Genomic DNA, 27,946 nt, shown 5'->3' with positions numbered 1-27,946 from the left:
TGCCGTGGCGGGTATTGGTTGTTAGAGCTCGGAGGGGGCGCGGCTGAATGCCTTGATTGGCTGTGCGCGTAGACCGCCAGGGGCGCCCGTGCTTTGGTTGGTCATTGGCGCTCCCGCGGGGTGTAGGGAGGGGTCGAGCGGCGATGGCGTGGTTGTCTGGGCCCTGCTGAGCCGGGCCCGGCTCTGTGCCCGTCCCCTGTCCCTTCCCTGCCGCGCGGGTTGGTTTCGCCCTGCGCACTGGTAGCGCCCGCAGCTGCCGCCGCCCGGAGGTGGCGGGGCGGCCGCGGCCGCGGCGATGATGAAGGGGGCGCTGGGGAGCCCGGTGGGCGCCGCCATGCAGGAGAGCTTCGGCTGCGCCGTCGCCAACCGCTTCCACCAGCTGCTGGACGATGAGTCCGACCCCTTCGACGTCCTCCGCGAGGCCGAGCGCCGCCAGCAGCAGCGCAGGAAGCGCGATGAGGCCGCGGCCGCCGCCGGCGGCAGGAAAGCCGGCCCCGGCCAGAGACCCGGCCCCGCCGCCGGCAAGAGGGAGTCCCAGAAAGAGCGCAAGGTCCTGCAGCCCGAGAGCCCCGCGGCGCCCGGAGCCCCGCCGCAGCCCGGTACGGGGAGCGGCGCACCCCGCGGCCGGCGGGAGGCAGTTGAACTCTGCCCTGTGGGTGGGCGAGGGTGCGTGGGCGGGCGGGCGGAGCGGTGGGTTCCTGCTGCTCAGGGCTGGGGCCGGCCGCGGCTGCCGCCTGGCCCTGTGCCGGGGCGTGTCTAGCTGGACGCGGGGAGTCTCTCCGGGAGCAGCTGTGAGCCTGGGCTGCGGCGCTGGCCAGGAGAGGGTGGGAAGCGCTTGGCCATTGGCCTTCCGAGAACGGTTCAGCGATTGCAGGTAGGCAGGAAGCCTGCGTGCGGGACGGGACGCAGACAAGTGACTGGGCCCAGGTCACCTAGTGAGTCTGGCGAGCTGCCCACAACACACCGCCTGGCGTCCGGCCCTGCCTCACCCGAACCACAGGACTGGCCCCTCTCTCCCTCGCTGACTCTTATCTTCCCCAGGCTTTTCTCCTCCAATCATCTCTTGATGTTTGAGAGCTGAAAAACTTGGAGATCAGCTGGTTGTGACTTTAAAGAGGCAACATTTAAGTTCAAATACATGACCAAGTGATTATCTTGTTTCAGCATAAAAACGAGGTTAGAAATGAAGTTATACCTTTGTTCAGCAGTAGGTGAACCAGCTAGGGCCAAAATCTGTGTAAAATTGAATTTATACGTTTAATGTTTTTATTTTCATGTTCTGAACACAAAAATTGTTCAGATAGCAGATAATCAGATGCACAGACTAAACTGTGGTGGTGTGACTTAAACCCTTTACATTTTATAAGTAAGTCCACTCTTTGTTGAAGATGAGTGCTTCTGGTAGAAATGTAGTGAAACTACTCTAATAGCACTGAAACTAAAATACGTAGAGGTAACACTGTTTCAAGTGCATGAGCCAAAATAATTTAGGAGAGTGGTGACATTGCGATTGAGCATTTATTAAGGTTGTCTTTACTTTTTAGCATTTTGGAGGCAAGCCTGAGTGATGCTGAAACACAGCTCAGTGATTTAAAGATCTAATTTAATAAAGAGAAACTACTGGTGTCTGTAAAGTGATTTAGAAGAAGAGGGCTAGTGTTACTAAATAACAAAGTTGACCACAAGCATTTGTGGATCCTATAATCAGATTGCAGTTATATAACATTAGTTGAACGTGAACATCTTAATGGAGCCAGGATGTCACTTCTGTTTTTAAGTCCAGTGTTGCAGAACTCCTGCCAGAACAGCATGCATCTGAAAGTTCACTATTTTTTTTATATATATAGGTTCTTGTATCGCTTTCAATAGTGTAGTACCTGAGCACCTTACACCTTATGTATAGAACAATTTTAGATACAGGCTTGCCAAGGCTGTGATTTGTTTCCAGTACAAAATGAGCTGTGCAAATGTAAATATTGTATATCTGGTTCTAAATATTGCAATGGATTCTTTATATTTTGGAGCACTATAGTAGTAGTTGATTTACTAACCCCTCAGAGTAAACTGAACGCTATGGGGTGGTTCTGTGTGGTGCTTGTCTTCTCAGTCCTTCAGCGTGTGTTTTGGCCAGTTGAGTGTTTTGCAGTCTCTCAGCACCTAAGGTGCTAGAGAAATGACTCAGACTTTTGAAGAGCACAGCAGCACCTGCTTTCTGAGCTCAGATCTGTTTGTTTCATGCCTGCATTGGTGCTGTAGCATAATTCCAATCAAGGATAACAACAGATCTCTCTTTTCAGTTGTTTTCTTTTCAAGTATGACATCAAATGAGGAAGGAGAGCCATTCTGCAACTTCAAACCCTGTCTGTGGCAGAGCAGTGCTGAAGACCCCTGACCATTTTTGTTGCATTGTCTGCCTTGAAATTGACCAAAATGCTCTGGGGACCAATGTCACCCTGAGCACCGAAGAAGCATCAGTAGAACCTCAGGGAGATTACAGTAAGAATAGCACCAGGCTGGCTTTGACTACTTTGAAGGGTAATTCCTTAAAGTTAAAACTTTGAGTTGGTCAAGACTGCTGAGTGCTAAGATTTGGTACTAGAGCTGTTTACACAGTGCAGGCCCAACTCTTCTCTGTTAAATCTGGCAGGGCAGCTTTTCTATCAAAGTAGCTGGTAATGTCATCTTCAGAGCTGAAGGCTCTGCCAGGCATTTGTGGTCATTGGTACTGCTCTTCAGGTCACAGGATGAGACAGTCTTTTCCAAAGAAGGAGTTCCTGAGGAGTGGCTAGCAGCACCCCACTGCTCGGTATCTGCATTGTAGCCTCTATACTAAAGGTGGGCCACATCCAGCCCACAGGACTGTCCTGCCCAGTCACTGAGCTCCCAGCCGGGAGGCTACCCCTGGCCCCTCTCCTGCTGTCCCCCCTCCTCTGCAGCCACGCCGCCATGTAGGCAGCGCTCTGGGAGGCAGGATTGCGTGCTCCTGCAGAGCAGCGTGTCTGGTTGCCAGACATGCTGCTCTGAGTGGCATGGTAAGGGGGTTGGATAAGGTACAGAGGTTTGGGGGTCAGTCAGGGGATGGGGAACAGGGGGTTGGATAAGTGTGGGAGTCCAGGGGATCCTGTCAGGGGGCAAGGGTGTGGATAGGGAACTGGGGGGTTGGATAGGCGTCAGAGGGGCAGTCAGGGGTCTGGGAGCAGGGGGTTTGGATGGAGATGAGGTCCCAGGGCACGGTTAGGGGCAGGGATCCTGGGAGGGGGTAGTTAGGGGACAAGGAGCAGGAGGGGTTGGATGGGTTGGGGATTCTGAGGGGGGCAGGAAGTGGGAGGAGGCGGATGGGGGGTGGGGGCCAGGCTGTTTGGGGAGGGATACCCTTCCCTACCTGGCCCTCCATACAGTTTTGCCACCTCAATGTGGCCCTCGGCCAAAAAGTTTGCCCACCCCTGCTCTAGACTCTCTCTCTGTCGTTCATGTACAAGTAACAAAAGGGGATGCCTCTTTGAGACTAATCCTGAGCAAGGCTGCCATGAAGCTAATAGTTAGGGCCCTACCAAAATCAGAGTCAATTTCAGTCAGAGAGTTTTAAAATCAGTCAATTTAACATTTTTAGATGTTTACATCTGAAATTTCATGATGATGTAACCGTGGAGTCACAAAACTGTTGTTGTGGGGTTGCAGAATTGCCACCATCACTTCTGCACTGCCTTCAGAGCTGGACTCTGAAGTCAACAGCCATGGAGCATCCTGCAGCTGGAAGAGGCTCATGGAGGTGGGTCTGATTTCCCCCATGCAGCTGGGGGGCTCCTAGTGTGCAGAGGCTCCAGCTACTAATCCTGGCTAGGCTGAGAGAGAGACGGGATTTCCTCTTTCCACTGATCTTCCTGCCGCTGAAGAACGTTCTTAGATGTGGGTCTGATCTTCCCCGAAGCTGCTGGGAAAACACCAGCTGTGGGCTTCTAGTTGCTAGTCTGGGCCAGGCTGGGGAGGGACAGGGCTTCCTCTTCCCCTGCAGCGTGTGTGAGATTAGTTGTTCCAAATACTTCCTGCTAATCAAAATGACAAAAGATCTCTGACCCACACTAGATTTCAGGGAAGTAAATCAGTATGTTGTCAAAGAGAAGTTGAAGACGAACACCCTGAAAGGCAGCTGATGCACTCTGGACTTAATTTCAGTACTCAGGAAGTATTTCTATGAGCATATATACAGCCATAATCTGATTTGCAGTTGAGGAACATTGCTACCAATTTTGTGACTTGTCTTCTGGGAGAGTGTTGGCTTCATATGTTTTCACAAAAGCCACAACTATAATCAAGCATATCTGCATAGGCAGGAAGGGCATATGATGTCTGTCTTGAACAGCTGACTGATTAAGAACACTACTCTGAAGAGTTTTGGATGAATGATCTTTATCAACATTGGGGTGTTCCTAATATTAGGGTTCATGATAAACTACCAAAAATCTAAACTTGTCCCTAATAGGCAATTAGAATTCTTTGGAGCCTTGCCTGGATGTGGTTTGACTGAAAGCCTACTGCCCGACCCAGTACAGGAGCCAGAGCATCACCAATTTGGCAGAAAAGAATACGCAAGAGCTTTTTAAACTCCTTACAGGCTGAATTTGGCAAAATTGTAGAGTTTTCTAATGATCCCCACATGTGTTGAAGAGTACAGCTTTATTTTAAAGATAAGTGAGGTTTTCTTGACCTGCCTTGTAATAGACTTCAAGGGACTTGTTACTAGACTTTTCGCAAATTAAGTTTAAGTACTTGAACAGCCAAGACTGGTTCTGGTATTAGGGTTAGAGTACTACTGTGCAATTTTCATTATAGTAGCTTTATCTAAATTATTTCGTTATGTAGGTTACTTTGACTAGAAAAAAATTGTTAGTTAAGAGCAGTTCCTTGCAACATGTAAAATTTGAATATAAACATTCAGCACTTTTCAGAAAGATTTGAATTTCACTTATGTAGACATACTGTGACTTCAGATCTTCAACTAGTAAAACTGTCCCTCTGTCAGGCTCTGCTCAGAAGTTCTATGTAATATTCTTCAATATAACTTTTTTGTGGTTTGAATGGAGGTTTTGTTGTATTTGCATACTACTGTAAATCAGCTGCCTTTTTTTCTTTCTTAACTGGTCCTCAACCTTTATTCCTAAGTGAGTTCTCACTTAATCATGGAGCTCACCTGAAAGTGAGTGGTTCATAAAGCAAATGGAAGTCATAAGTCCAGTTGTCTATTAGGTGTTAGCCTTGCACAGCTTAATATTAAATCTTTTTGAATCCAGAATACTCTCTCTAGGCTTTGTTGTTAATTAGATGAGACAATAACAAGAGCAGTACCATTGTTAATTGATCTAACCTTTTTTAAAAAATCTCTATTCTTCAGACTACCAAGCTTCTGGTGCTTCCTTATTCTTTCAGAATAGTGGTGGATGTTTACTGTTCACAAATGCCTTGTTCTTTGGTCCTTGAGCTGTTTTTGTGTGTGATGATAGGGCAAGGGGAAAGGTATGAAATGTAGGTATTATAGCTTTTGTAATGGTCTCTTGATGTTAGTTCAGCTCACCCATTCTTAAAACAGTGATCAAATTGCATTTGCCAGCAATTTATTGAAAGGGCCCAGTGAAATGCACAGTTTGCATTCTCTACCAGTCCAGGCAAATAAAAGTTGCTGATCCTGCAGTAATAAAAAGCTCTGTTCAGTTTGTCTCTAAGCCTATTATGAACATTTTAGGAGATTTGCTTCCTATCTTTAGCATGTACACTTTGGAAATGGTGTAGTTTAGACATCATCTCTGATTGCTAAAAGATTAATTAATATCCACCGTTTTAGTGGGTAGTAAGACACTGAATGTTTTGAAGAATCGAAGATCATGATGGTAGCTGTGAAAACCACACTTTTTTTTTATGACTAACTGCAATATAATTATTCCAGATATATAGGCATGAGGTTGTACAGGGGGAAACTGCTGTAGGTGATTTTGTTACAGAATGCTGGCATATTGAAAGCACAAGATCACAAGGTGGAAGTCTATCTCCATTTAGTTCACTATGTTTTATTGTATGAAATAGATATCAAAAATAGTTCTTTTTTAATGCAATTTCCTATCCTTTTTAAAGGAAAAATGAAAAACAAATTCTGTTGGTTACAACTTCGTACTTCTTCCTGAGTCATTAATGAATTAATGTCCTGTATGGTGCCATATCTTATGTCAGTGACCTTTGAATTATAGAGCACCATCCCCCCCTTCTCAATTCTAGTCAATCAGTACAGTAACCTTGCTTTGATGTTTAAATTCATTGTATTTTGAGCTTTCCCAAAACTTTCAATTTTGTGTGCCATAGATTTTTTTTTATATTTAAAATAAACAGCACTCAAGACTTGGGGGTAAGGGTAGCGAGGTATGATAGCTGGATGTTTTGGCAACCGAGTAGGGAATATTTGGATGGGAAGGGGTTGGAACACCTATTAAGTGTGGATGTTGGTTTTGTGTTTTGATAACCACAAGGCATTTGAGGCTTTAGATAGTGGGTTTTTAATTCCTTTTTTTTCCCCACTGTAATGTCATGACAGCAACTAGGTGCCCTGCTACTCGTTCTCAATATCTGTTACTACATGGAACAGCAGTGAAGTATGTTTGCTGACCATTTTTTAAGAAATGTCAAGCTAAGTGTTGACAGTCTTATCATTAGGCTTCAATGTCAACAGCCCAGTGGGAAGAATGGGACAGCCGACCCTGTTCACAGCTAGTTCTTTTGATCTGTTGGCATGGTCATGCAAATATCACACTATCAGTTAGCATTTTGAAAGCTAACCTTCATAACACAAAGCTAGAGACTTTTTTCTTAGTTGTGCTAAGTTTTTAACTGTTTAAGAATCCGTTTTCATTTTTGTGGCAAATTGAGATATATGAACGGGGCAATTTATATGATCATAATCACATTATATATATATATATATATATATATATATATATATAATATAGGGCCTTGTGTTAAGTTTGATGATGGAATTGTTCTGTTAGATGGGACGTAATAGTGTGGCTCTGATCACTTGTCTTATGTAATGTTAGCAACCAATTTGGACTAGATTAGGGATGTTAACCTCAGCTTCTGGCCACATTCCAACATTACTAAATATATTCTGCATATCTACATTTTCCCCTTTGGTTTCAAATCAATAGCGTTCTTCACTTACTGTTTTATATAATGTTGTGTATAATCTGTTGGCTGCACTTCAGTAATAGGCAGAATGATTTATATAGTTTGTAACTTGCTCTAGTTTCCAATTCTGTAGGACAGATATTACATAAAATGTTTGCTCTAAGGCTAACCTGTTTGGAGTTTTCAGTTTAAGTTGGGATAGTAATTTTCAGTGTAGTAACCTGCATTATATTTCCTTTATGGAAGGTTGAGTGAACTCCCAGAATCCCATAAATTTCTGTGGCATACATTAGCTGCCCAAAAGTCAGAGAGTGGAAGTTAGTGAGGGATATGTGAATAGCTTAAATAAGCCACAGTTGATGAAGATGTTGCACAGGAAGGGCTTGAATTAAAGTTCCACAGGCATGTGTTGTGAAAGTCCTGAATTATGTGATCATATATGACCTTTTCCACGGGACCCCTGCCTCATTCATTGAGTGTCTCCAGGTGTTTAACACTTGTCATGCAAACCCTACACTGAACCCGTTATTTTCCATGTGTGTTTCTATAGTGCCCTGGTGACCAGGGTCCCAGGGGGTGGCCACACTGAGGCACAATTAGGGCAAACTTCAAAGAATGGGGCAGACAATCCCCAAAGCTAATGGATATTCCAATACTTAGATTTATCAAGCCAGCACAAACCAGCTTCTATAATACCTTACTGATTACCCAGAAGTCAAAACACAGTTCCCTTAAAAGCAGTCCAGTCTTTGGGCTCCCTCCTAGGCAGCCAAGTCAAATACGAAAGTTCTACTAATCCCAAAGGGTTGAACACATTACCTCCCACAATACGTGCTTACAGCCAATTCTTATTAACTAAACTAAAAATTATTTAAAAAGGGGAAAAAAGTGAGTGAGTATTGGTTAAAACATCAGTATACATACAGGCATGAGTACCGTTCTGATATCAGTTTCATAGTAGAGATGGTGAGCTTTGTAGTTGCAAAGAGTTCTTTCAGAATTAGTCCATGGGTTATAGTATAATGTTCATATTCATGGCTATCCAGGTGGGACTGAACATCTGTCTTATGGACTCAAGCTTCCCTTGCATAAAGAATCAAGATCTGAGATCAAAGGATCAGGTCCCAAGAGTCTTTTATATAGTTTTCTAGCAGCCTCTTGAACAATAGGCTTTTGAAGTAACCTATTTCCTAAACATCACTGGTAATTAACGACATGGATTAACATAAGGTTATTATTCATTAAGCAGTTCATATACAGTTTACCACAAACTTCAGACATATAGACTGACATTTTCACCCAAGATTCATCTAAATGTTAATATTCCCTTTTGATCTCTGAATCAATAGCTATAGTAATAGACAGGAACTGTCTGTTTACATGGCTAACATCTAACAAGATATAAGTAAACACATACAATTAGTATCACTTCTAATTCTCTAGCAATACAGGTTTGCATTTCAAAGTTCTAGTCTATCTAACATGGAATGGCCCTAATTACCATTTACATACTCTTTTAAAGGTTGAACCTGAGTCAGTTAGCCTGTGAGCTGCTTAACCCTTTCTGGCCATGTTTCACAGCTCTCCTCATGGTGTCTGAGTACTTCATAAAAATTAATGAATTCATCTTCTCAATGTCCAGGTTAAATTCAGTGGTGGTATTACCCTCGTTTTATAGATAAGGGAACTGAAGCACCGAGGCCAAAATTGCCAAGTGACCACTAATTTTGGATGCTCAACGTGAGACACCTGTGCTCTGGTTTGTTTTAAGATTACTTAGGGTTTGTATAGCTCTTCATATGTCCAAAACTCATCTTCCATTGACTTCAGTTGCATTTGTGTGCTCAACACATCTGTGTATCTGGGCCTTTGGTCACGTTTTGGGCACTCAGAAAAAGACACCACTAGTAGCTAACTAAAAAGTTTGGTTGAAGTGACTTGCCCATTAACTCATTGGAATTCAGTGGCAGAGGCGGGGATAGAATTCAGTTCTCCAAGGTGGCATTAACTACAAGACCATCCTTTCTCACTTTCTGCGATCCCCTGCCTCATTCACTACACACCTTCCAACTTCTGCAACAGTTGAGGCAATGATACTATATACAATAGCCTTATTCATTTCCAGAGCACCATGCCTCTGCCATTGAATTCCAATGGGGTCCTATGAGAAAAATAGTATGGGATCATGTAATTTAAAGACTGTATCGTGGTGCTTCCATAAAAGGGGAGAAAATTATGATTGCATGGGCCACCTCAATTCTGGCATTTCCTGAGTGCTTGGCTTTGCAACCTTCACATACACTCATATGTAATTTTTTGTGTAATTTCCTAATTAAAAAAAAAAGTTTAATCGTATGGTGTGATAAATAAAGGGAGGGATATCTCCCTTTGATGGACAGCCAGACAGTTAGCTGTAAAATCCCTCTTGGTAGCCGTTCTTTACTTGCTTTACGTGTAAAAGGTTAAAAAATCCCCCAGGTAAAGAGAAAAAAGTGGGTACCTGACTAAAAGTGCCAATGGGAAGGTAGAACTTTTTAAAATTGGGAAAGAAACTTTCTCTTTGTCTGTTGTTCTCGGGCTGCAGGGACACAGGCAGTAATGCTGTAACCAGCTTTAAGCCAGGTATGATTATAGATTATCAATTCATACCTCGAACCTATTTATCTAGAGCCTCAGATATGTAAGTAAAATTAGGGAATGTCTAAAAACATGCAATTAGGGTTATTTCTTTTATTTCTTACTGGCTTGTGGACTCCTCTGTGCTAACCCCAGATGCTTTTGTTTTGCTTGTAACCTTTAAGCTGAACCCCCAAGAAAGCTATTTTGAGTGCTCGATTTTTGGACTTGCTCTTTTAAAATCTAGCAAAAGCCGAAGTTCCAGGTATATTTTCTTTCTTTTTGTTTTTAATAAAATTTACCTTTCTTAAGAACAGGATTGAATTTTTGGTGTCCTAAGTGGTTTGTGCGTGTTGTTTGATTAGCTGGTAAGCACAGCTAATTTCCTTTTTCTTCTTTCTCTGCTCTTCCCCAGAGGGGGAGTGAAAGGGCTTGAGGGTACCCCACAGGGAGGAATTCCCAAGTGTTCCTTCCTGGGTCCAAAGTTGTTGTGGTTTTTTTTTTTGCATTTGGGTGGTGGCAATGTTTACCAAGCCAAGGTCAGAAAAAAGCTTGGGCGTTTAATACAAGCCTGGAGTAGCAAGTATTAATTTTTAACTTCATGGCGGGCCCCACTTCTGCACTCGGAGTGACAGAGTTGGGATTCAGCCTTGACATATGGCATCGTAATCACACCCACCTGTTTCATCAGCAGGTTAGGTCCATTGCATAGACTTCTTCCATTTAAACTAATGGAGTAACTAATAGCCGTATAATTAGAGTCAAGGTGGGTGAGGTAATATCTTTTATTGGATCAACTGCTATTGGCGCGAGAGAGAAGCTTTCACACAGTTTCTGCCTCAGCTCTGTGTAAGCTCGAAAGCTTGTCTTTCACACCAATAGCAGTTGGTCCACTAAAAGATAATACCTCACCCATCTTATCTCTCTAATATCCTGGGACTGATATGGCAACAACAACACTGCATACAGCAGTAGTAATTGTCACTCTCTATGGACGACCACTAGAAAGGGATGGGTTTCACATCTGTTTATTGATTGTAGAGGAATGTAGACACTGAGGACTCCTGGGTTCAATTCCAGGTTGTGGTGGAATATGTTCTAAGGAGTATAAATCTGCCTGGTTTTGTCCCCCTCTGCTCCTATTTACATCCAGCTCCCTGACTCCTGTTCCCCATCCTCTGGCTCCTGCAGCAGCCTCGCTTCCCCTCTGCTCATTCCTCATCCCTCTGAGTTCCAGTCAGGCTGTTCTGCCATCTTGCTGTCTGGGTGACCACAGAGGGAGGCAGAGTTCCTGTAACACTTTTTTTTTTTTTTTAAACATGAGCAAAATGAGGTATTTTTCCTAATCTTGTTTTCTGAAATGGCTGCACTATGTTAGCCAAAACACTCCAAAATTTTCAGCCTGGGGCAGATGCCTGGCATGGTAATTTCAGCCTGACTGGCTAAAGTTTGGAGTTATAAGCAACAGAAATATGATCTTTTATGGTAGGAAGTGTTAGGCAACCTTGACCACAGGTGGTGCTACCGGCTCAGCCTATAGTAACTTGGTAGGAGTGAAAAACTAGAGGAATATATGGTGGCATAGTCATCTCTTTTGAGCCAGTAGTCTGGTAATTGCAACTAAATCTATTAATGCTGCTTATGTTTAGACTCGTCACAATTTTTTTGTGTGCAGGTCAGAAGCGAGCTCCTAAAAGGGGAGAACAACAAGGATGGAATGATAACAGGGGAACGGAGGTAAAACAAGACAAAGCCGAATGGAAACCTTCCTTCAGGGAATACCGTCCCTATGAAAAGGAGAGACAAGTGGAGTTCACAGTAGAAAAGTATGTATTTCTAAGAAGATGCAAGGTGGCCCTCAGTGAAGGGTTTGATGTCCTGAGAGGCTTTGATGGATTACCATTTAGTTAGCCTAGTTTTATCTTTATAAAGACTGATATGACAAAGAATCAGTTCTCAAGTAAATCATCCTGTATTTATATTGTAGTCAGAATGTTGTATGGGTCTGGTGTCTTCATGTCAGTTAAATTTCTAATGGAATAATACAAGCTTTTTTGGTAGTTAAGCAATTGGTTTAAAGGTCTGGTTTCAATGTCTGCCATATAGAACTTAATGTTTCATGACTTCTGCATATGAGTATTAACATCACCAACCAGATTTTAAGTAATTGTACATCTAGGCCCCATAGACTCTGAAGCAAAATAGGGCCAAATTCTGTTAACCCTTAAATTCTGTGGCAGTGCTCACTTATTGTATCTCCATGAAATTCCTCTGCCCAGATGTATATAACTAGCTCGTAGCTAAAAATAATAGATGCACAACTTGTCATTGCTTGTTTTCAGCAATGGCTGTGTTTGATATATATTTCCCCCCCCCCCCCCCCCACTCCCACCCAAGGCATCTCTCTGGGCTTCAGTGGTTAGTGTTGTCTGGGCAGTCAAGCTCAGAATATCCTTCCTGCCACGTAAGTGCTAGGTGGGTGGGGAGCTTGTAGTCAGCTTCAGCAATTCATTTCTCAGTTCCCTGGGTCCCAGTTGCTGCTCTATCCTCTAAGTTGCCTAGCGGTGCAACCTGCATTTCTTGTTACCCCTGTTCCTTAGCTGAAAGCTGTGGCTCCTTTTTACCACCACCCCTCTTTTCTTTGCTCCCCAAAAAGAAATGTGAAGAGCGTGCACTGTAATGCGGTTCCCTCTTGTGGAGAAACGTGCAGAGCAAGAGGTAGTTTCAAGCAGACCCCAGCAGGGCAGGGAGACAGAAAACAATGTGGGTTGCCTGGCTGCAGCAAAGTAACACATGCTGCAGTAAAAATTTGTTGAATTCTGTGGTATCTTGGGGGGGGAAATGCTAGATTCCACAGAGTCAGAGTCCAGGGGCCCTGAGTGAGATGAATGGGGCAGCTCACATGTTTCAGAGCTAGCATTTCAGATTGCTTGCAGACACCGATGGTTATTGGTTAAACATGGGTCACATTTTCAAGGTTATTTTCACAGCCATAATGGTTAGAAACTTTAAAAAAAAAGCAAATGAAAGATGAGATTATGGAGTATAACCCTGCAGCTAGGGGTGGATTTTGCACCCAAGTCTACAATTACAAGAGTACATGGAGGTGCCCTACTTACACCCACATTAGTTAATAAACCAGATCTACTCCTGACTATGCTGTATGCTGCTTGGTTAGTGAACTCAGATAAGTCAGTCTTGCTTTCTGTGTTTGTATTAAAATTCTTCTTGAGTTTCTTGTACTCATGGGGTTGAACCTGTTTTGTTAATTATTTCTCATGATTCATATTCATGGATTCTAGGACTGGAAGGGACCTTGAGAGGTCATTGAGTTCAGCCCCCTGCCTTCACTAGCAGGACCAAGTACTGATTTTTGCCCCAGATCCCTAAGTGGCCCCCTCAAGAATTGAACTCACAACCCTGGGTTTAATAGGCCAATGCTCAAACCACTGAACTATCCCTTCCCCCTTGATAGTCTGACTTTAAAAAATCCAATGCTTACACCCTGCTACATGCAAATCTAATACATGAGGGCAGTAATAGTGCCTAATAAAATGCTTTTAGATGTTTGGCATATTTAGAAAAAAGCAAACAATTAATAGTCACTATTACTAACATAAGGATAAAAGAATGCAGACCTAAAATTCTTCTCACATTTAGCTTCTGTCTGTTTTTAATGCTGACAAAGAGCAGCAGACTGGGCATAAGATCAGTGTAGCATAAGATGTGATCTAAATACTTTTAGTAATAGTGAGTGAGTATAATAATTGATCTATTATGACAGCTGCACTAAAGCATCCCTATGACACCAGATTTTCTCCTACTAACTTTTATGTAGAAGTAGTCTAACTAAAAATCTTCCTTGTCTTTCAGGCCAGTTGACAGATTTGACCGGGAAAGACCAATGAGAGGTCGTGGAGGAGGAAGAGGTGGAATGCGAAGCAGAGGAAGAGGTGGTGGGATGAACAGAAGTCTTAATGGCTATGACCAAAGAGGGAAACGGGAATTTGAAAGACAGAGTGGGAGTGATAAAACGTAAGTACTTTGTGTAACTACTGCTCTCATCTAATATATTGATAACAAACACATACCTTAAACATTTCAATATCTTTTTGAAGTGTTGGAGTGGGAAAAGAGTGTATTCAACAATTTAATAGTGCTTTTGGTTTGATACATCAATGAGGGATGAATTTCTTAATTTGAAGAATACTGTTTCTGTCTCTAGAGGAATCAGAACAGAAGACAAAAGGGGTGGAAGTGGAGCTCACAACTGGGGAACAGTAAAAGATGATCTGAGGTACATGCAGATTTGTGCCCATTCTAGTTTACTTTACAGAAATTGTTATATGCTTGATCACAGTTGCCTTTATTTCAAGCTTTATCCATTCACTCTGTCTTTAACTGTTATGGCCCCTTTGCTCAAGCTTACTGAGTAGATCCTAGCCTGAAGGAGATTCTTCATTTGTGGCAGGCTTCTAAGTATATATTTGCCTAGGGCCAAGTCATCTTTTGGCTAGCGTGAAATATAATTGGCTTTCCTATTTTAGTAAACGGTGGGCTTGTGTAGTAAATGGTGGGTACTGTGATGGCCTGTGTCAATTTTAAAGAGAATTCTACAATTCTAACAAGTATCTAGGTCTTAAAAATTGTTCTGTACTCTTTATCTGGTTCTGTTTGAAATCGCCTTGAACTGGAAACAGGACCACAAGCCACCTTTTCTATCCCTTGACACAGCTGGAGATGTGCTGCTATTTCAGCTAAATATTATTCTGGTAACTGCATAAGCCAGCTTTCCTCCAAGGGGACATAGCAGGACTGACTTGCTTATCTGGGTCCTCCTCAGCTAGCTTACCCTGGGGAGAAGGGAGGCAAAACTTTTATAATTTATAGCGGTCTCTTTAATGGCCATTAAATTCTATTCTTACTCATTGCATTGTCTAAATAACGTGCTAGTCTTTATATATAAACAACTTAATAGCTCACAAATGCATATTTTTGTAATTTGAACTTTAAAATAAGTTTTTCAAGGGTTAAAAATGGGAGATAGAGTTAATTATAACATAAAATAAATCAGCTGGGTAATCTTAAAGGCTTAGGGTAAAACTTTCAAAAGTTTGTACCTTCCAGCAATAAAAATTGGTCCAATAAAAGATACTACCTCACCTACCTAGTGTGTCTCTCAAAAGCGTGTCGGTCATCTGGGCATTCCAAGTGCTGTTGAAAGTCAATCAAAATGAATTAAAAATGAAACTAGGTATATGAAATGGTATAGAGAAGGTCAGTTGGGTATTTCTAGTTTACCTTTTCTCATAAAACAAGTGAACATCTATTGAAACTTAAAAATCAAATTTAAAGCTTATTAGGACATGCGACATATTACACAGCACACAACTAACTTGTGGAAATTGGGGCTGCAAGACACTGAGGCAAATATATATGATTCTAGAAAATTCATGTAAAGGCATTAGGTCTGATTGCTGTGTAATTTTCTCATATCCTGAACATGCATACTTTTGGCTTTCACATATTTGTGGATACCACTTCCTCCAGCCAAGGATTTCCAGTGCTTCTGACTGTATAATCCTGTATTACTAGCACACTAAACTAGTCTCATTTAATGGTTTTGTTGTGGTTTTTGGGTGATCAGTAGATTGGGAACTCTTATGATCACAGAAAAGTTCTGATAGTACCTTGTCTGGAAATGTATAGATGAGTTCTATCTTCATTTGGTCATGAAATATGCACATTTACAAATAATGGGGTTTATTGAACTGTAAGCTTTCAGTATAACCTAGGGATGTTTTGTTGTCCCCCGTGGCGCCCCCCCCCCCCTTTCTATTTTGCAGTGAGATGGAACAGACTGCTCCTGTGGAAGAGACTGCAGAAACAGAGGATCACCAAGGGACACCTGAAGGAGAACCTCTGACCAAGTACAGTCTGTCTTAAATATCTTTAATTCTAAAATGCAAACAAAATAACTGGCCAGTGCCAATATTCTGGATTCATGTGGGGAGACATTCCAAGACCATGCCTTTCAATGTGTCTGTAAAGCACTTAGCAGACATTTGGCACTATATAAATATTTTAGAATGGAAATACATACCTGGCAAAATGGGGCTCCAGTCTCAGTTGAGGCCTTCAGATGCTACAATACATACATACTGATTCTAAGTAATGGCAATATTAACCTGTTTTTTTTGTTGTTTTTTTTTTTTAAAAACCCTCTAGCTCAGTAACTTAGATGATAAATTTCTGTAACATATAAACTTGTATTTAAATGAGAGAGTCCTCTCTAAGTTATTCTTAAACTCTATAAGGAATATAAATGATATAGTGGCATTCTAGTTCCCAGTTTATTTTTAGATATGTTACAACAGACATTTTACTTGTAAACCATTCCCTCATCAAGGTACCTGTGGAACCATATAGTGATAACACGACTGAAATACATTAACAAAAAATTCCCTTATGAATCAGTCAGGGGTGTCTCCTATACAACAGGAACTTCTACCTTGAGATTCATAGGGGGCAAGAGTGGCCTTCCTCCTCCAAACCCGATTTTAAAAAAATGACTGCTTGGAAAGAGTGTTGTGTTGTTTTTTAAAGCTAAGGTAAATTGAGATGTTTGCATCCTGATACTCAGTCGTTGGTTCTGATCAGTGTCCAAATGTGAAAATTAATTTTGCTTCAAAAGATATTAATTATCAAGTTAGAAATTAGATCAACTCAACCGTTTTTAAATATCTCCAGCTTGAACACTACCAACACAAATAGCTTGTAGTGAAGGGGTGGTGACATCAAAGTAAGGAGCAATATTTCAGCCAACATTTCTTTGTTTAAAGTTGGAAAGAATATCACTATCTAACTGACTGTGTTTGGGTCAGCCATTAGACAAAAGTTGAAGGCATCTAGTTTATTGCCAGCCACTTCACTACGATTTATGTACATCCATGTTCAAGTTGGAGATATTTTATAAGATTCTAAGTTGACCTAATTTTTCAATTATGCAATTAACATATTTGGGTTACTCAATGTTTTAAAGTAACTGTGTGTGTGTGTGTGTGGGGGGGGGGGTTCTCTTGGACAAACTTGAGTTAAGAATGTTGAGTTTCCAGAAACTTAATTTTCAGCAGACTTAAATCATGTGGGCAGTGCAGGTAATCTACATAGAACTTAACTCTTATGTATGCACTACTATACACTTTTTAACAGAGCTAAATATTAAAAATAGTGGTTAAGCCTTTTTACTTGAGTGTCCTGGGTCATGTTTCAGAGTCTCACATAATTTTCCTCTTTATGGTAGTTGAAATCAAAATCAAATTCAGCTGTCCTAGCTCTTTCTTTGTAAGTACATGTGTTATAACCTCAGTTTTCTACTGAACATAGAGACATGAAAAGTACATCCAACTGTAGTGGGCAAATCTGGTTGGCTTTTAATTATGAAACTAATAAATGTGTACGCTTATCACTCTGTAGCTATTTCAGACTATTCTCTTCAGAATCAATAAGATAGATCTGTATTTTCTTACCCTGCTAAGGCTTTCATTGCAGACAGGAAGGCTAGAAACTTTCTTCCTCAATGGAAGTTTAGATGTAGGAGAAGTCCACAGCAATCTGGAAGAAAGCAGTATATGCAAAGGTTCTGTGAAAGGCACACTATCATATAGTATCTTACATCAGTGTAAATGACTCTTATCCTGAGACTTCTCAAAGCTGCGTGCAAACTAAAAACATATTAAATATATGGGTCTCACTGTGACTATCTCTGGGGAAGATAGCAGCACAATGAGCCCACACTTCAGAAGAACGAGTAAATACCATATCTAATAGAGGCAGAATATATAATCAGGGATTGCATTTATTCAGAACATCTGCTAACACCTACACTCTTGCACAAAGTCAGACTGGGACAGTACCTTTTATGACCTTTGCTGTTCAGAAGCAGGGGTTAGTTGAATAGAATACTCGTTTTAGTCTGTTTAAAATGACTTGTTTTGGTGACTCTGTGTGCCTAATGCCCCGCTTCCTCTTGGAGGCTCTGCCTTCCAGAGTTGCAGTCTGTTGGCAGGTAATGCAGTAGCAACAGAGGCCTCCTGGTCAGGCAACTTAACAGGGGCCCCAAAATAGCTTTAACCTTCCCAGACTTAAATAGTTAATTTTGACGACTTTAGAGTTCAGTGATTCCAGCTGCCTTTTAATAACCACTTGCAGTCAGGCACTCGGTTTCAAGTGTCATCTGAAAGCTCGAACTATTTAGTCATTCCCTCCCTTCTCAGTTTATTAGAACTGATCCTTTTAGGAAAGACCCCAGAAATTGGGTATAGCATTTGTGAGGCTGTAGAACTATTGTTACTTTCCTGGTCTTGCATTTAATAACCTGGGAGGCTTTTAATAGTATTGCACTGCAAGCCTGTATATACCTTTTCTGCCATCATCACTAGATTCTTGTCCATCTTACTGTTCAGCTTTCATTTTTATATTGGTGCCAGGCAGCATAGTTTATCTTGTATTTATCTAAGTGTAACCTTAACTTAGTTCTATTTCCCATATTTTTGAATTGTCTAGATTCCTTTCTAGCTTCTTTTTGTTTGCAGCCTCTCCTGACACAGTGTGCACACTATTAAGCTATATGCATGCTGTAGTATGAACATGTTCCAGGATGTAATTAATATATTAAACTATAAAAACAGTACTGGTCCCAATTGTCTTTATATTCCCATTTTTATAATTACCTGGAAGACTTCTATGGGGCTTGTCTGCACAATTGGTTTAGGATCTTGTTAAAGCATTTTTTGAATAGTAGCTAGTAATATTTACAGATATATTCCTCAATTTTTCTTCTTTTACCTCTTATTGAGATTACTTATTTCCTTGATCTGCTACTTACTCTTGGTATTAAATCTGTCCTTTTTCAGTTCTCTGGCACCTAATAAATTCACAGTTAATTACCACTATTCGTTCTACATTTCCTTCTTATTCTTTCTTTAGGAAACCTCCTGATCTGTTTATCTGGCTACCATTTTAATAGCTCTATACAGCTAATCTATAGATTTAGACACATCCTCATTAGCATTTCATTCAATATATTTCTCAGTTTTGTTTTGCAAAACTGATAGTGTTGATTGTCTCACTGTTGCTATTCTGTTGGTATTCTGGAACCACTTATTAGCTTGATTAACCTTTTTTCTTAACCCTTTGGCTAATTGTCTTAATTTTAATTTTGGCACTAAAATGTATTGTTGCTATCGTTTTCTGATTTTTCCGGCCCACCCTCCCATCAGCTAGCTACACAATGTAGGTTGAATCTTTTCAGTTGAAGGTAAAGTAAATAAAGATTTTGCTGTCAACAAACTCTAAGCCATGCTTTTAGTGTTTACCATCTCTTAAGGTTTGTCCCTGGCTTCTTTTAGAACTGGTAATGTGCTATCAGGCAGATATGTTTGTGATTCCAGCCCCAACCCCTTCTGTATATTACTGTTCATTCAAACAAAGCAATCTCTGCAACCAAGAGGAAAAGACACTTTAAACTAATGCTTAGTAAAGGGCTATATCCAAAAAAATAGAAAAGAGAAACTGAAGCACAATTGAAAAGTAATTTGCAGCATTACTAAAAACCTCTTAAATGTATACAGGGATACCAAACTAATTGAATTACAAACTTATTTTATTACTGTCTTGCCGTGAGGCCCTAGTCGGGGACTCTGCAAGGTATTGTGCAAACATGTTGTAAATGGTAAATCCCTGCACTCAGGAGCTTATAACTTTAGTTAATGAAAACATTCAACAGCTGGATAAAATAAATGGGTAGGAGTGGAGAGCAGGAGGATGAAGTAGCAGTATGAACATCCTTTTCAAGTAGACCTTTAGTGCGCACAATGTAGTTTGCCACAGTGATATCACGATCTTAAATCCAAATTTGAAATTATTTTCTTCAGGTCGTTTGTTAAGCCCTTGGTGCTAGCCCTTGGTGGTCTCAGAATTTTAGACCTTCACGTGGACCTGCTTGCTAGATAAAACCCGTACTTCAAATAAAGGATCCACTCAGGCTGTCTAAGTGACTTTTATCTTCCTTCCGGAAAATCTCTAGAATGTATATCCCATGCAATTCTTGGGCAGTTGGCATTTGGTCAGCTTTGATACAGATGTATACCTGTTAAATCTCACAGTTCCCTCATTGCTTTCCAGTCTTCAGCACTTAATCTTCAGATTGGCCATTTGTACTTTAGTAGAATCTCCTCCTGTTGTACTATAATCTGTAGCATTTTTGAAATACAAAAAGAATTCAGGAAGAATCCTAATACTCTTACTGGCTTCCTTCTCCATTCCTTGCTTTCCTGAAGGTAGTATACCTTTTATATAGATTTCCAACAGATCCCTCTTCAACATAGTGAACACACCATATACTCTTTCCCCATACTACTTATTGCCCCAGGGTCACAGTTAGATCCTCATTCTCAGCACTACATCCAAAACTGTTTTAACTACCCTCAACATTTGGCTTGTGTAAACTGAACATAATTTGTGAAGTTCCTAGACAAGACTATTGAGACATGCCAAGAGATGGGTTTATGTAATTCTTTTATGACTATTACGTGATGATTTCTTGTTTTAGGAAACCTTATTTTAAAAGCTCTTCAGTCTGAGAGCCCAAATTAAAATTTTTCCTTTTGCTTGTTAAGTTAAGTGCTTTCTCCTTCTACCAAGTTTCTCCTGCTAGATCCTGCAGTAAAGTGACACACACTGTTGCTATGGAGACAGATCTGTCAACATTATGACTTCTACTGCAGGATCAAGTTGAAAGAAGGAGTAAGCCCTTTCTCTCATATAATCTAATAACGTAAGCTTAGAGATTGTGCCTATCAGATGTTCATTGAACGCACTCCTATAATCTAAAAACAAATACATAATATGCTGCTGAAGTTAGTTCTGACTCCTCCTGCCTCCAAGATAAAACTGTTCCCCCTTTCATATTTCAAATTTATTTTTACAAAGTACAAAATGAAGTAAATCTATTCGACGCCAAACCTTAATGATCAAAAGCGTTGTGCTTGAGGCCAACAGGAGAAGCAAAGTGCAGATCTTGAGGGCCTTTCACCATAAAATGGCCTAACAAGCTTTAGGACATTCAAAACTTGTTCGTAAAACGCCTCAATTAATCTCTACCATTGTGGCAATGCATTGTGGGGGAAAAAACAGCTTCTCAGATGGCCATGACCCAAACCACATTTATATAAACGCCTTTAATTACAACCAGAAACTAATATGATGAGCTCTCTGCAGCTAACACCACATAGTGAGCAATGCACTAGCTATGGCTTCCAAGTGCCCTTCAATGGTAGTCACATATGGAGCGTATTGTAAAAGTTTGCTGTACCAGACTGGATTGTGGCATGGTCTGCATCTTAAAGGTTTTGGGAAGTGTAGCCAAATGTTGATAGAAAGGGGCTTTCGGCCACCACCTATCTCATTCTGGGGAATCTACAAATGATCAGATATAGAAGCCTTTCAGATTATGAACTTTGTCTTCCCTGTGTATGCTTGCTTTTTGTCAATCTGTCCTACTTCATATGCTTCCTGGGACATACCAGCATTGTCAGTCTTCATCCTGATTGACGTTTAGCCAGCTTGATCTCATCCATGCCTTTCTTGGCCAGTTAATGAACCACATCATCCAGGTCTGACATCAGAGCTGCATGTTACATGCATATTGACTACACAGCCCAAATTATATCTCTCCCTCAGTCTCCTGTACACATTTTTTAAAAAGGGGCTAACAAAGTAGAATCCTGTGATTACCCAAAACAACGTTCTGGGATCTCCTGAGAAGTGTGATTCTCTGAAGCATGATTCTGTCTAGTCTTGTCAGTCGGCAGGACTGAGGCCCAACAAAACCTTGTGGTCAGTGGTATCCAAACCTGCTGACATGTTAGTCTGAACTTATTGCTAGGAGTAACTCCACCAGCAAAACTGCAAGGTCTATGCTATACCAGATCAAAAGCCAGACTGGCTTAATCTGGAGTTCATGTTCCTTGACCCTTGTTAGCTGTTCCAGCTGTGCCAAACCTTTCCATGATAAGGGAAGTTAGAGACCGCAGTAGTTAATGATTGGTTTCAAATATAGCATGAGAAATTATGAAAAGTAAATGGGTCTATGCTTCAGGTATATTTTCTGTAGTACTGAAGCTCTTCAGATACAATTCAGAGATGGCAGAGAATCTGAAGCATTCAAAATATTGTATTTAGCAAAGTAGTCTGTCTTTAGGTTTTTTTTTTGTTCTTCCTGGCATATAACAAGCTAATGGTTTTTACTTTACAACTATAAACCTTTAGAGTTGCTGAAGGGGAGCCAGTGGAAGAAGTAGCTCAAGAAATGACTTTAGATGAGTGGAAAAATCTGCAGCAACAAAGTCGACCAAAGCCTGAATTCAACATCCGGAAGCCAGAATCCACTGTTCCTTCCAAAGCAGTGGTGATTCACAAGTCAAAGTATAGAGATGATGTAAGCATTGCTTTAGGATTCTCTAAATTCTGCTTTCACCCAGGGTTAGGACACTGGCTCCTACCTGATTCTGAACAAACTGGAAATAAGTGTTCATAGTTCAAGCTCCTGTAATCGTGTGCAAAAAACCCATCAGATTCATTTTGTCCAGTCTCCAGGCATCCCTTTTTGTATTATGAGCATGGAACGCTTGACATATCAAGTAGTAGTTAGCCCAGGTAAAGTTTCAGTTCTGCTTACTTTATGGCTTAGTTTTAGGAGATTGAAGTCTGTCTCCTTGCCTGTGCCACCTTATGTACAATTCTGTTAACTGAATTGTAGGCACAAGTGAACTCTGTTTACTAAATGTTTTATATTTTAACTTTGAATCACTTTTTGATACACCTGGTGTTTAGCTTACTTGTTGCTTTACTAATGATTTTTTTATCTGTGTATACTGGAAATTCATTTTCCCAGCATCATCAGCATACCAAGTTGTCCTGAATCTGGTTACTATTGGTGAACCACTTGAGAACATCTGAACGATTTTTTATGAGGACTATGGTACTGCTTCTTAAAGTGATCCAGGAGAGCTTGTTTTATTTTCCATAACTCTTGTTCTGCTCAGAGCCACTATACTGTTATAACTAAAGTTGTAGGGTGAAATCTTGGTCCCATTGATGTCAGTGGAACCAGATTTCTCCTGTAGATTCTTGCCTAGACTTACTTAAACTGTAAGCTTTTCAGGGTAGGGAAGTCGCTGTGTCTGTTCAGCATCTGACATGATGGTGGAGGCTTGATCCTTGACTGGGACCCTTACACGCCAAGAATCTGAATTAAAAAATTGATTCAGCATGTGTTGGTCACTGTTGGACTGGATAACTTATTGGGCAGATTGTACTTTGTATGCTGTTTACAATCCTACATGTGTGTTCCTGTAGGTGGCTTTAGACTTCCCTCAATTACTAGCCTAGTGAGTTTAGGACCTGTCTTTCACAGAATCTGAAGAATATGCCTTAAATTTTATTTTACTCCTGAGTAGACTTTATGGCCGGCAGTAAAGGGGCCCAAGTATGGCAAGAAACGGGCCCTAGAGGAGTAGGGACTTGTCTGGTACGGGTATTCCTTAACACGGGCAATCTATTAGACTTCAAATTGGATACATGGGGAATATGATTTGCTGTACCTTTAGAGCAGTACCAGGCACTACTGGTGGTGTATTGTAAAGGCTGTTATGGAAAATATTCTTTTAGTACACTAACTATATTAATGCTAATTAAATTGTTGCCCTTTACAGCAACACTAGAGCTATAACTGTAGCAAGGCCAATACCGGAATGGATCAGTGGTAGCACTTAAGTAGATTGTAGTGTTCCGTTCTTATTCCTTTCCAGCCCTTCCTTAGAGGGTATCTCATGAGTAAACGCTTTGGGCCAGATTGTGTGCTCCTTCTGGAACTGTTGAGCTCTTGCCACAGAGGATTTTCTCAGTGTGGGAGTTCTCTGGTGGTATAGAGCTGGCATAGCAGTTTCCTATGTCCTTATGATTAACTGCACCCGAGCCAGCGTAGAACTAGCCTGAGAATGGAGGAGCTATCATAGTCTCCCTTGTTACCCCCACTGCCACACAAAATTTAGGGGCTCCTGGATATCCAGGAAGTCTGACTTTACTGGTGTGCTACTTGGTTTGTAATATAGTAACTCTTTTGAAGCTCTGAGCAGCATGCTAATTGCAGATAAATTCACTTTTAGATGTTAAAGGAGGATTTTGAGGATGACTCCCACATCTTCCGAAAAGCAGCTAATGATATAACTTCTCAGCTGGACATTAACTTTGGGAATCTTCCTCGTCCTGGGCGTGGAGCCAGAGGAACACGAGGAGGTCGTGGACGTGTCAAAAGAGTCGAAGATACTGGGCCTAGACCAGAAGTGGTGGTAATTTGATTTTGTGGCTATACTTTTCTAACTGACATGAGAAGTCGAGGTCTTTTATTTATTTTTTTTTTGCTGAGGACTTTAGTGTTTTCCTTACAATACTGTACCAGGCTTTCAGTCCATAGTATGTTGCTATACGTGGTGAAATTGCAATTCAGATTGCAAATAGCTTTTTATTTGTGAAGAGTTCACATTCAAAGGTCAAAGTTCAGGTCACTCTTATGATAGCTAGAAGGAGTAGTACAGCAGAAGTAACTTCTGGTTTCTGAAAAGAATTCTGATCAAATTAGGGAAATAACTCTGCACTTAAAATTATTAAAGGCTGTAGCCTTCAAGCAAAATTACTGTGTAATAAGATTCTAATACTTCCTGTAGCTACTAAGAGTAAAGTTAATAAATGTTGCATGTTTGATCCTGCAGGTTAAGATGCAGGAGGTACAATCCTCTATTAAATAAATGACAAGTATCTGCCACTTTCCATAGAAACCCCTGATTTAACATACTCAAAACTATTCTCCTCATAGAACTGCTTCTTTCACAGTTGGTATCATACCTGCCAAGGGTTGCTACCATTGAGGTATGAAAACCAGAACATCTGGGACAATCCTGAGTCCATAAAACTGGGCAGCTGACAGCGTGTGCTGAGCATCATACAGATTTTCTGGGGGAGCTGCCTCAAAAAAGGGACAGTCCTAGAGATACATGGGCTGGTTAGCAACCTTATACTGCTAGAAGGTGAACAAATATGGAGGATTTTTTTTTTTATTAAGTAAAATCCCCAGGGTTCTTTCAGTTCAGCAAGGATACAGTTTGAAACTTTAAAAGGGACATGGAATTAATCCCTCTGATGCTTTCGTTCAGTAAAGCTACATTCTGAAAACACCTAGTAAATCAAGTGTGTATCACTGTAGCATTTTGCACACAACTAAAAATTAACTCTTCAGTTTTTCAGTGTTTAAAATAACTTCTCATTCACTTTGAATGGTGAGCTGCTTCCTGTGTTTGTCTATAAATTTCCAATAGATAGAATCTGAAGTATCAGGAAAATGTCACTTCCCCTTCAGTCACTATCCCAACACCATAAATATACCCATACCACAATGACAGGTACAAGTCTAGTACCTGCATAGAAATAATGGATACAAAACAGTTTAGAAATAAGCATTGAATGCCTCTTAATGTAATTTAACAAATAAATAAAATGGAACTAGTTCTGAGATAGATTGGAGACTTCAGATGTGTCCTGGATATATGTGTTTTTCTAAACTTACTTCCTCATTTTGTAGACACAAATCATTGCTCCAAATCCTGATGACCCTGAGGATTTTCCTGCTTTAGCTTGAAAGAACTGTCCTGAATGACAGCACCTCCAAGTAGCTGTGAAGAGACCAGTTTTATGTTGCTGTGGAAAAGGATCATCTGAGTCTGAAGGAAAAATGGATTTTTTTTTTCTTGTGTGAAATGATTGCACTTCTATGGTATTGAGGGAAGGGGGCTCTGGAGATCAATGGACTGGGATCTTGCTACAGATTCCAGCACCTCCTTTTGGGATAACTGTGTGAAGGCTTATGGTATTATACTCAAGGGATTGCAATAAAGTTCAAGAGTACAGTGTTTAAAATGTGTATATAAAGATAATTTAGAATTTTCCATGAAAGCACAGTGAAATGTAAGCTGTACAACATGGTCTGCTATTGGAAATCTGTAGCAAACCCCTGTAGACACTTGAAGGCTGCTTTCCCTACTCCATTGAGTGAAATGTACCTTTGCATATTTTAAGCAGTTATACCGCAATTTTCATAAGTTGACAAATAAAGAAAACTGTTAATTGGTTTGGGTGTGAGGTGCTTATAACTAACTTCAGTGTTCCTTGGTATTGGAGTAGCAAAGTGTGACTGCTTCTGCTTTACTGAAGTCTGAATATCAATTTGCATTTCTCTGGCTTTTGTACTGAAAACAGCAATCTTGACAATGTAGGAGAGGGATCTAAATTTAACTAAAAACTTCTCTGCGGCACATTTACACTTTCAGTTTTTTTAAAATGTCCTCCTTTAGTAGAGCGTGAGAAATGGAAATCCTATTTGTGTACTGTAGAATAGCCAGGTCCTAACCCCAACTACTTGTATGTGGAAGAGTTGTGTGAATTGAAATGTTTAGTTCCTCCCTTGCTGTAGAAAACTTTGCTTTAAGAAGCAACTCCAGCTTTTGGCAGTTGCTCCCATTAAAGACTTTAGGTACAAGTCTACTCACTCATGAGAGAGCTGATTGAGTGTGGGGTAGAAGAAGAGATGGGCTCTGCTTTAATGCTGAGGATAAGAGATCTGAGTGGCTGCCCAAGTTGGGTACTAAGTGAGTCTTTCCTCCCCCCCCCCCCCCCCCACCTATTGCAAAGGCTTAAATATGAGCTGCAAAAGGGACAAATTGTTAAAGCTGCACTGGAGCAGAGTTGGTGTTTGGACACTGTTTGCAAGGGAAGGAAATGGGAAGAGGGGCTCATTAGTGGCCAACAGCCACCTCTGGTTACTGCTTCTGAGGCACAGAGAGAGAGCCTTTGAATTCCTGCACAGGCTGGGTTCCTTTCCTACCTGCTCTGACTGCATGCTCATGCAGTTTTCTTCTTTCTGTGCTCTCCATTCCTTGCACATCTAACTGCAACAGAACAATGGAAGGTTGGATAGGATGAATGTTCTGCTTTTAAGATGCAGTCACATGAAGACTGAAATGTGGCCAAATCTCACTGTGTAAGGATAGGAGGACCAAACTCCTGTGTGTGTTTGTGTTTTTTTTTGCAGAGGAAAAGTGGAGGATAAATTAACCTTTAATTTTCTTTTTTGGTGGTGGTGGGGAGGAAGATGCAGGGCAGCAGCCTGGGAACAGAAAAGAGAGCGCACCTCTGCAATGGTGGAAGAGAGGAGTGTGGTCTGTGACTTCAATCAGGACCTGTTTCTAGCTGCTTTTCTCCAGTGTTCTTGTTTCAGCAACACTTTCCATTGGAAAAGCAAAGTCATGTTACTCAACATAAATGGGCTTGAGTTCAAAAGTTGAAAAATCTTTTCTTTAGACCTCTGAAACATCAGCTGAACTTTGCCTGAGATCAGGTTGTAAGCCACTTGAACACAACTTTTGGTGAAGAGTTGAGACTACTCCACATACAGTGAAGCTGCAGAGCTGATCAGTATTGACTCCTTAGCCAGCTCCCACTCTTCCTCTGGTGGAAGAGGAAACACTAGTTACTCCACATGCCTAGGGAGGAGACTTTTCCTCATCACATGCAACAGGTGTGAAAGGCCAGCTGCCACTCCCTTCCAAACTGAGGTCTTCTCTGCTGGAGGACTTGCAGCAGACACTGGAAATCCATTGACAGATCTGGGCTCACTTTCTTCACTGGTGTGTTCTGACATATTGTAAGCACCTAGAAGGAAGTTTTCAAGCAGGCAGAATATATACCTAATACAAAGCTGATTGTGAGACAAAGAATAAAAACTCTGTTCTAGAAATTACAGTGGGCATGCTACTGGGGACTCCTGGACAAGGCTGAATTTTCATCTCTTCTGCCAGCAACACTGCTCCCATGCTGGGAATGGGTTCAGTATGGGTGCATGGCAGATTCAACCTACTATATCAACCTCACTTTCCTTATAGCAGCTGGGTTTTCCTTTGATGTCTGCCATCCAACTTATAATTATGCCTGAATCTGCTTAGCACATGCAATCTAATGAAACCAAAACCCAAAGTGCTATGAATATAACTTG

At 41.1% G+C, this 27,946-nt stretch overlaps 1 protein-coding gene across 2 annotated transcripts; it reads left to right on the top strand.

The window, feature by feature from the left end:
• Positions 1 to 102: 102 nt before the first annotated feature.
• HABP4 (hyaluronan binding protein 4) lies at positions 103 to 26,027 on the top strand. 2 transcript variants are annotated; one of them, XM_039543453.1, is made up of 8 exons: positions 103 to 599; positions 11,459 to 11,609; positions 13,657 to 13,818; positions 14,009 to 14,080; positions 15,630 to 15,713; positions 22,114 to 22,282; positions 24,012 to 24,194; positions 25,481 to 25,810. In XM_039543453.1, the coding sequence occupies exons 1-8, from the start codon at positions 296 to 298 to the stop codon at positions 25,535 to 25,537; spliced, it is 1,182 nt and encodes a 393-aa protein (XP_039399387.1). In that variant the 5' UTR covers positions 103 to 295; the 3' UTR covers positions 25,538 to 25,810. The 2 variants fall into 2 exon arrangements, with proteins under 2 accessions (XP_039399387.1, XP_039399388.1); XM_039543454.1 differs by lacking the exon at positions 14,009 to 14,080 and having other exon boundaries at positions 25,481 to 26,027.
• The last annotated feature ends 1,919 nt before the right edge of the window (positions 26,028 to 27,946 follow it).

Source organism: Mauremys reevesii, linkage group 6 (assembly GCF_016161935.1).
Source record: "Mauremys reevesii isolate NIE-2019 linkage group 6, ASM1616193v1, whole genome shotgun sequence".
Taxonomy (NCBI): Eukaryota; Metazoa; Chordata; order Testudines; family Geoemydidae; genus Mauremys; species Mauremys reevesii.
Note: the sequence above shows the minus strand (reverse complement) of the source record. Positions and strands in the feature narration are given on the sequence as shown.

Coding starts and splice junctions, on each gene's coding strand:
- HABP4 (XM_039543453.1), top strand. CDS start 296: ATGATGAAGGGGGCGCTGGGGAGCCCGGTGGGCGCCGCCATGCAGGAG. Junction 13,819..14,008: donor CAGAGTGGGAGTGATAAAAC/GTAAGTACTTTG, acceptor TTCTGTCTCTAG/AGGAATCAGAACAGAAGACA. Junction 14,081..15,629: donor ACAGTAAAAGATGATCTGAG/GTACATGCAGAT, acceptor TCTATTTTGCAG/TGAGATGGAACAGACTGCTC.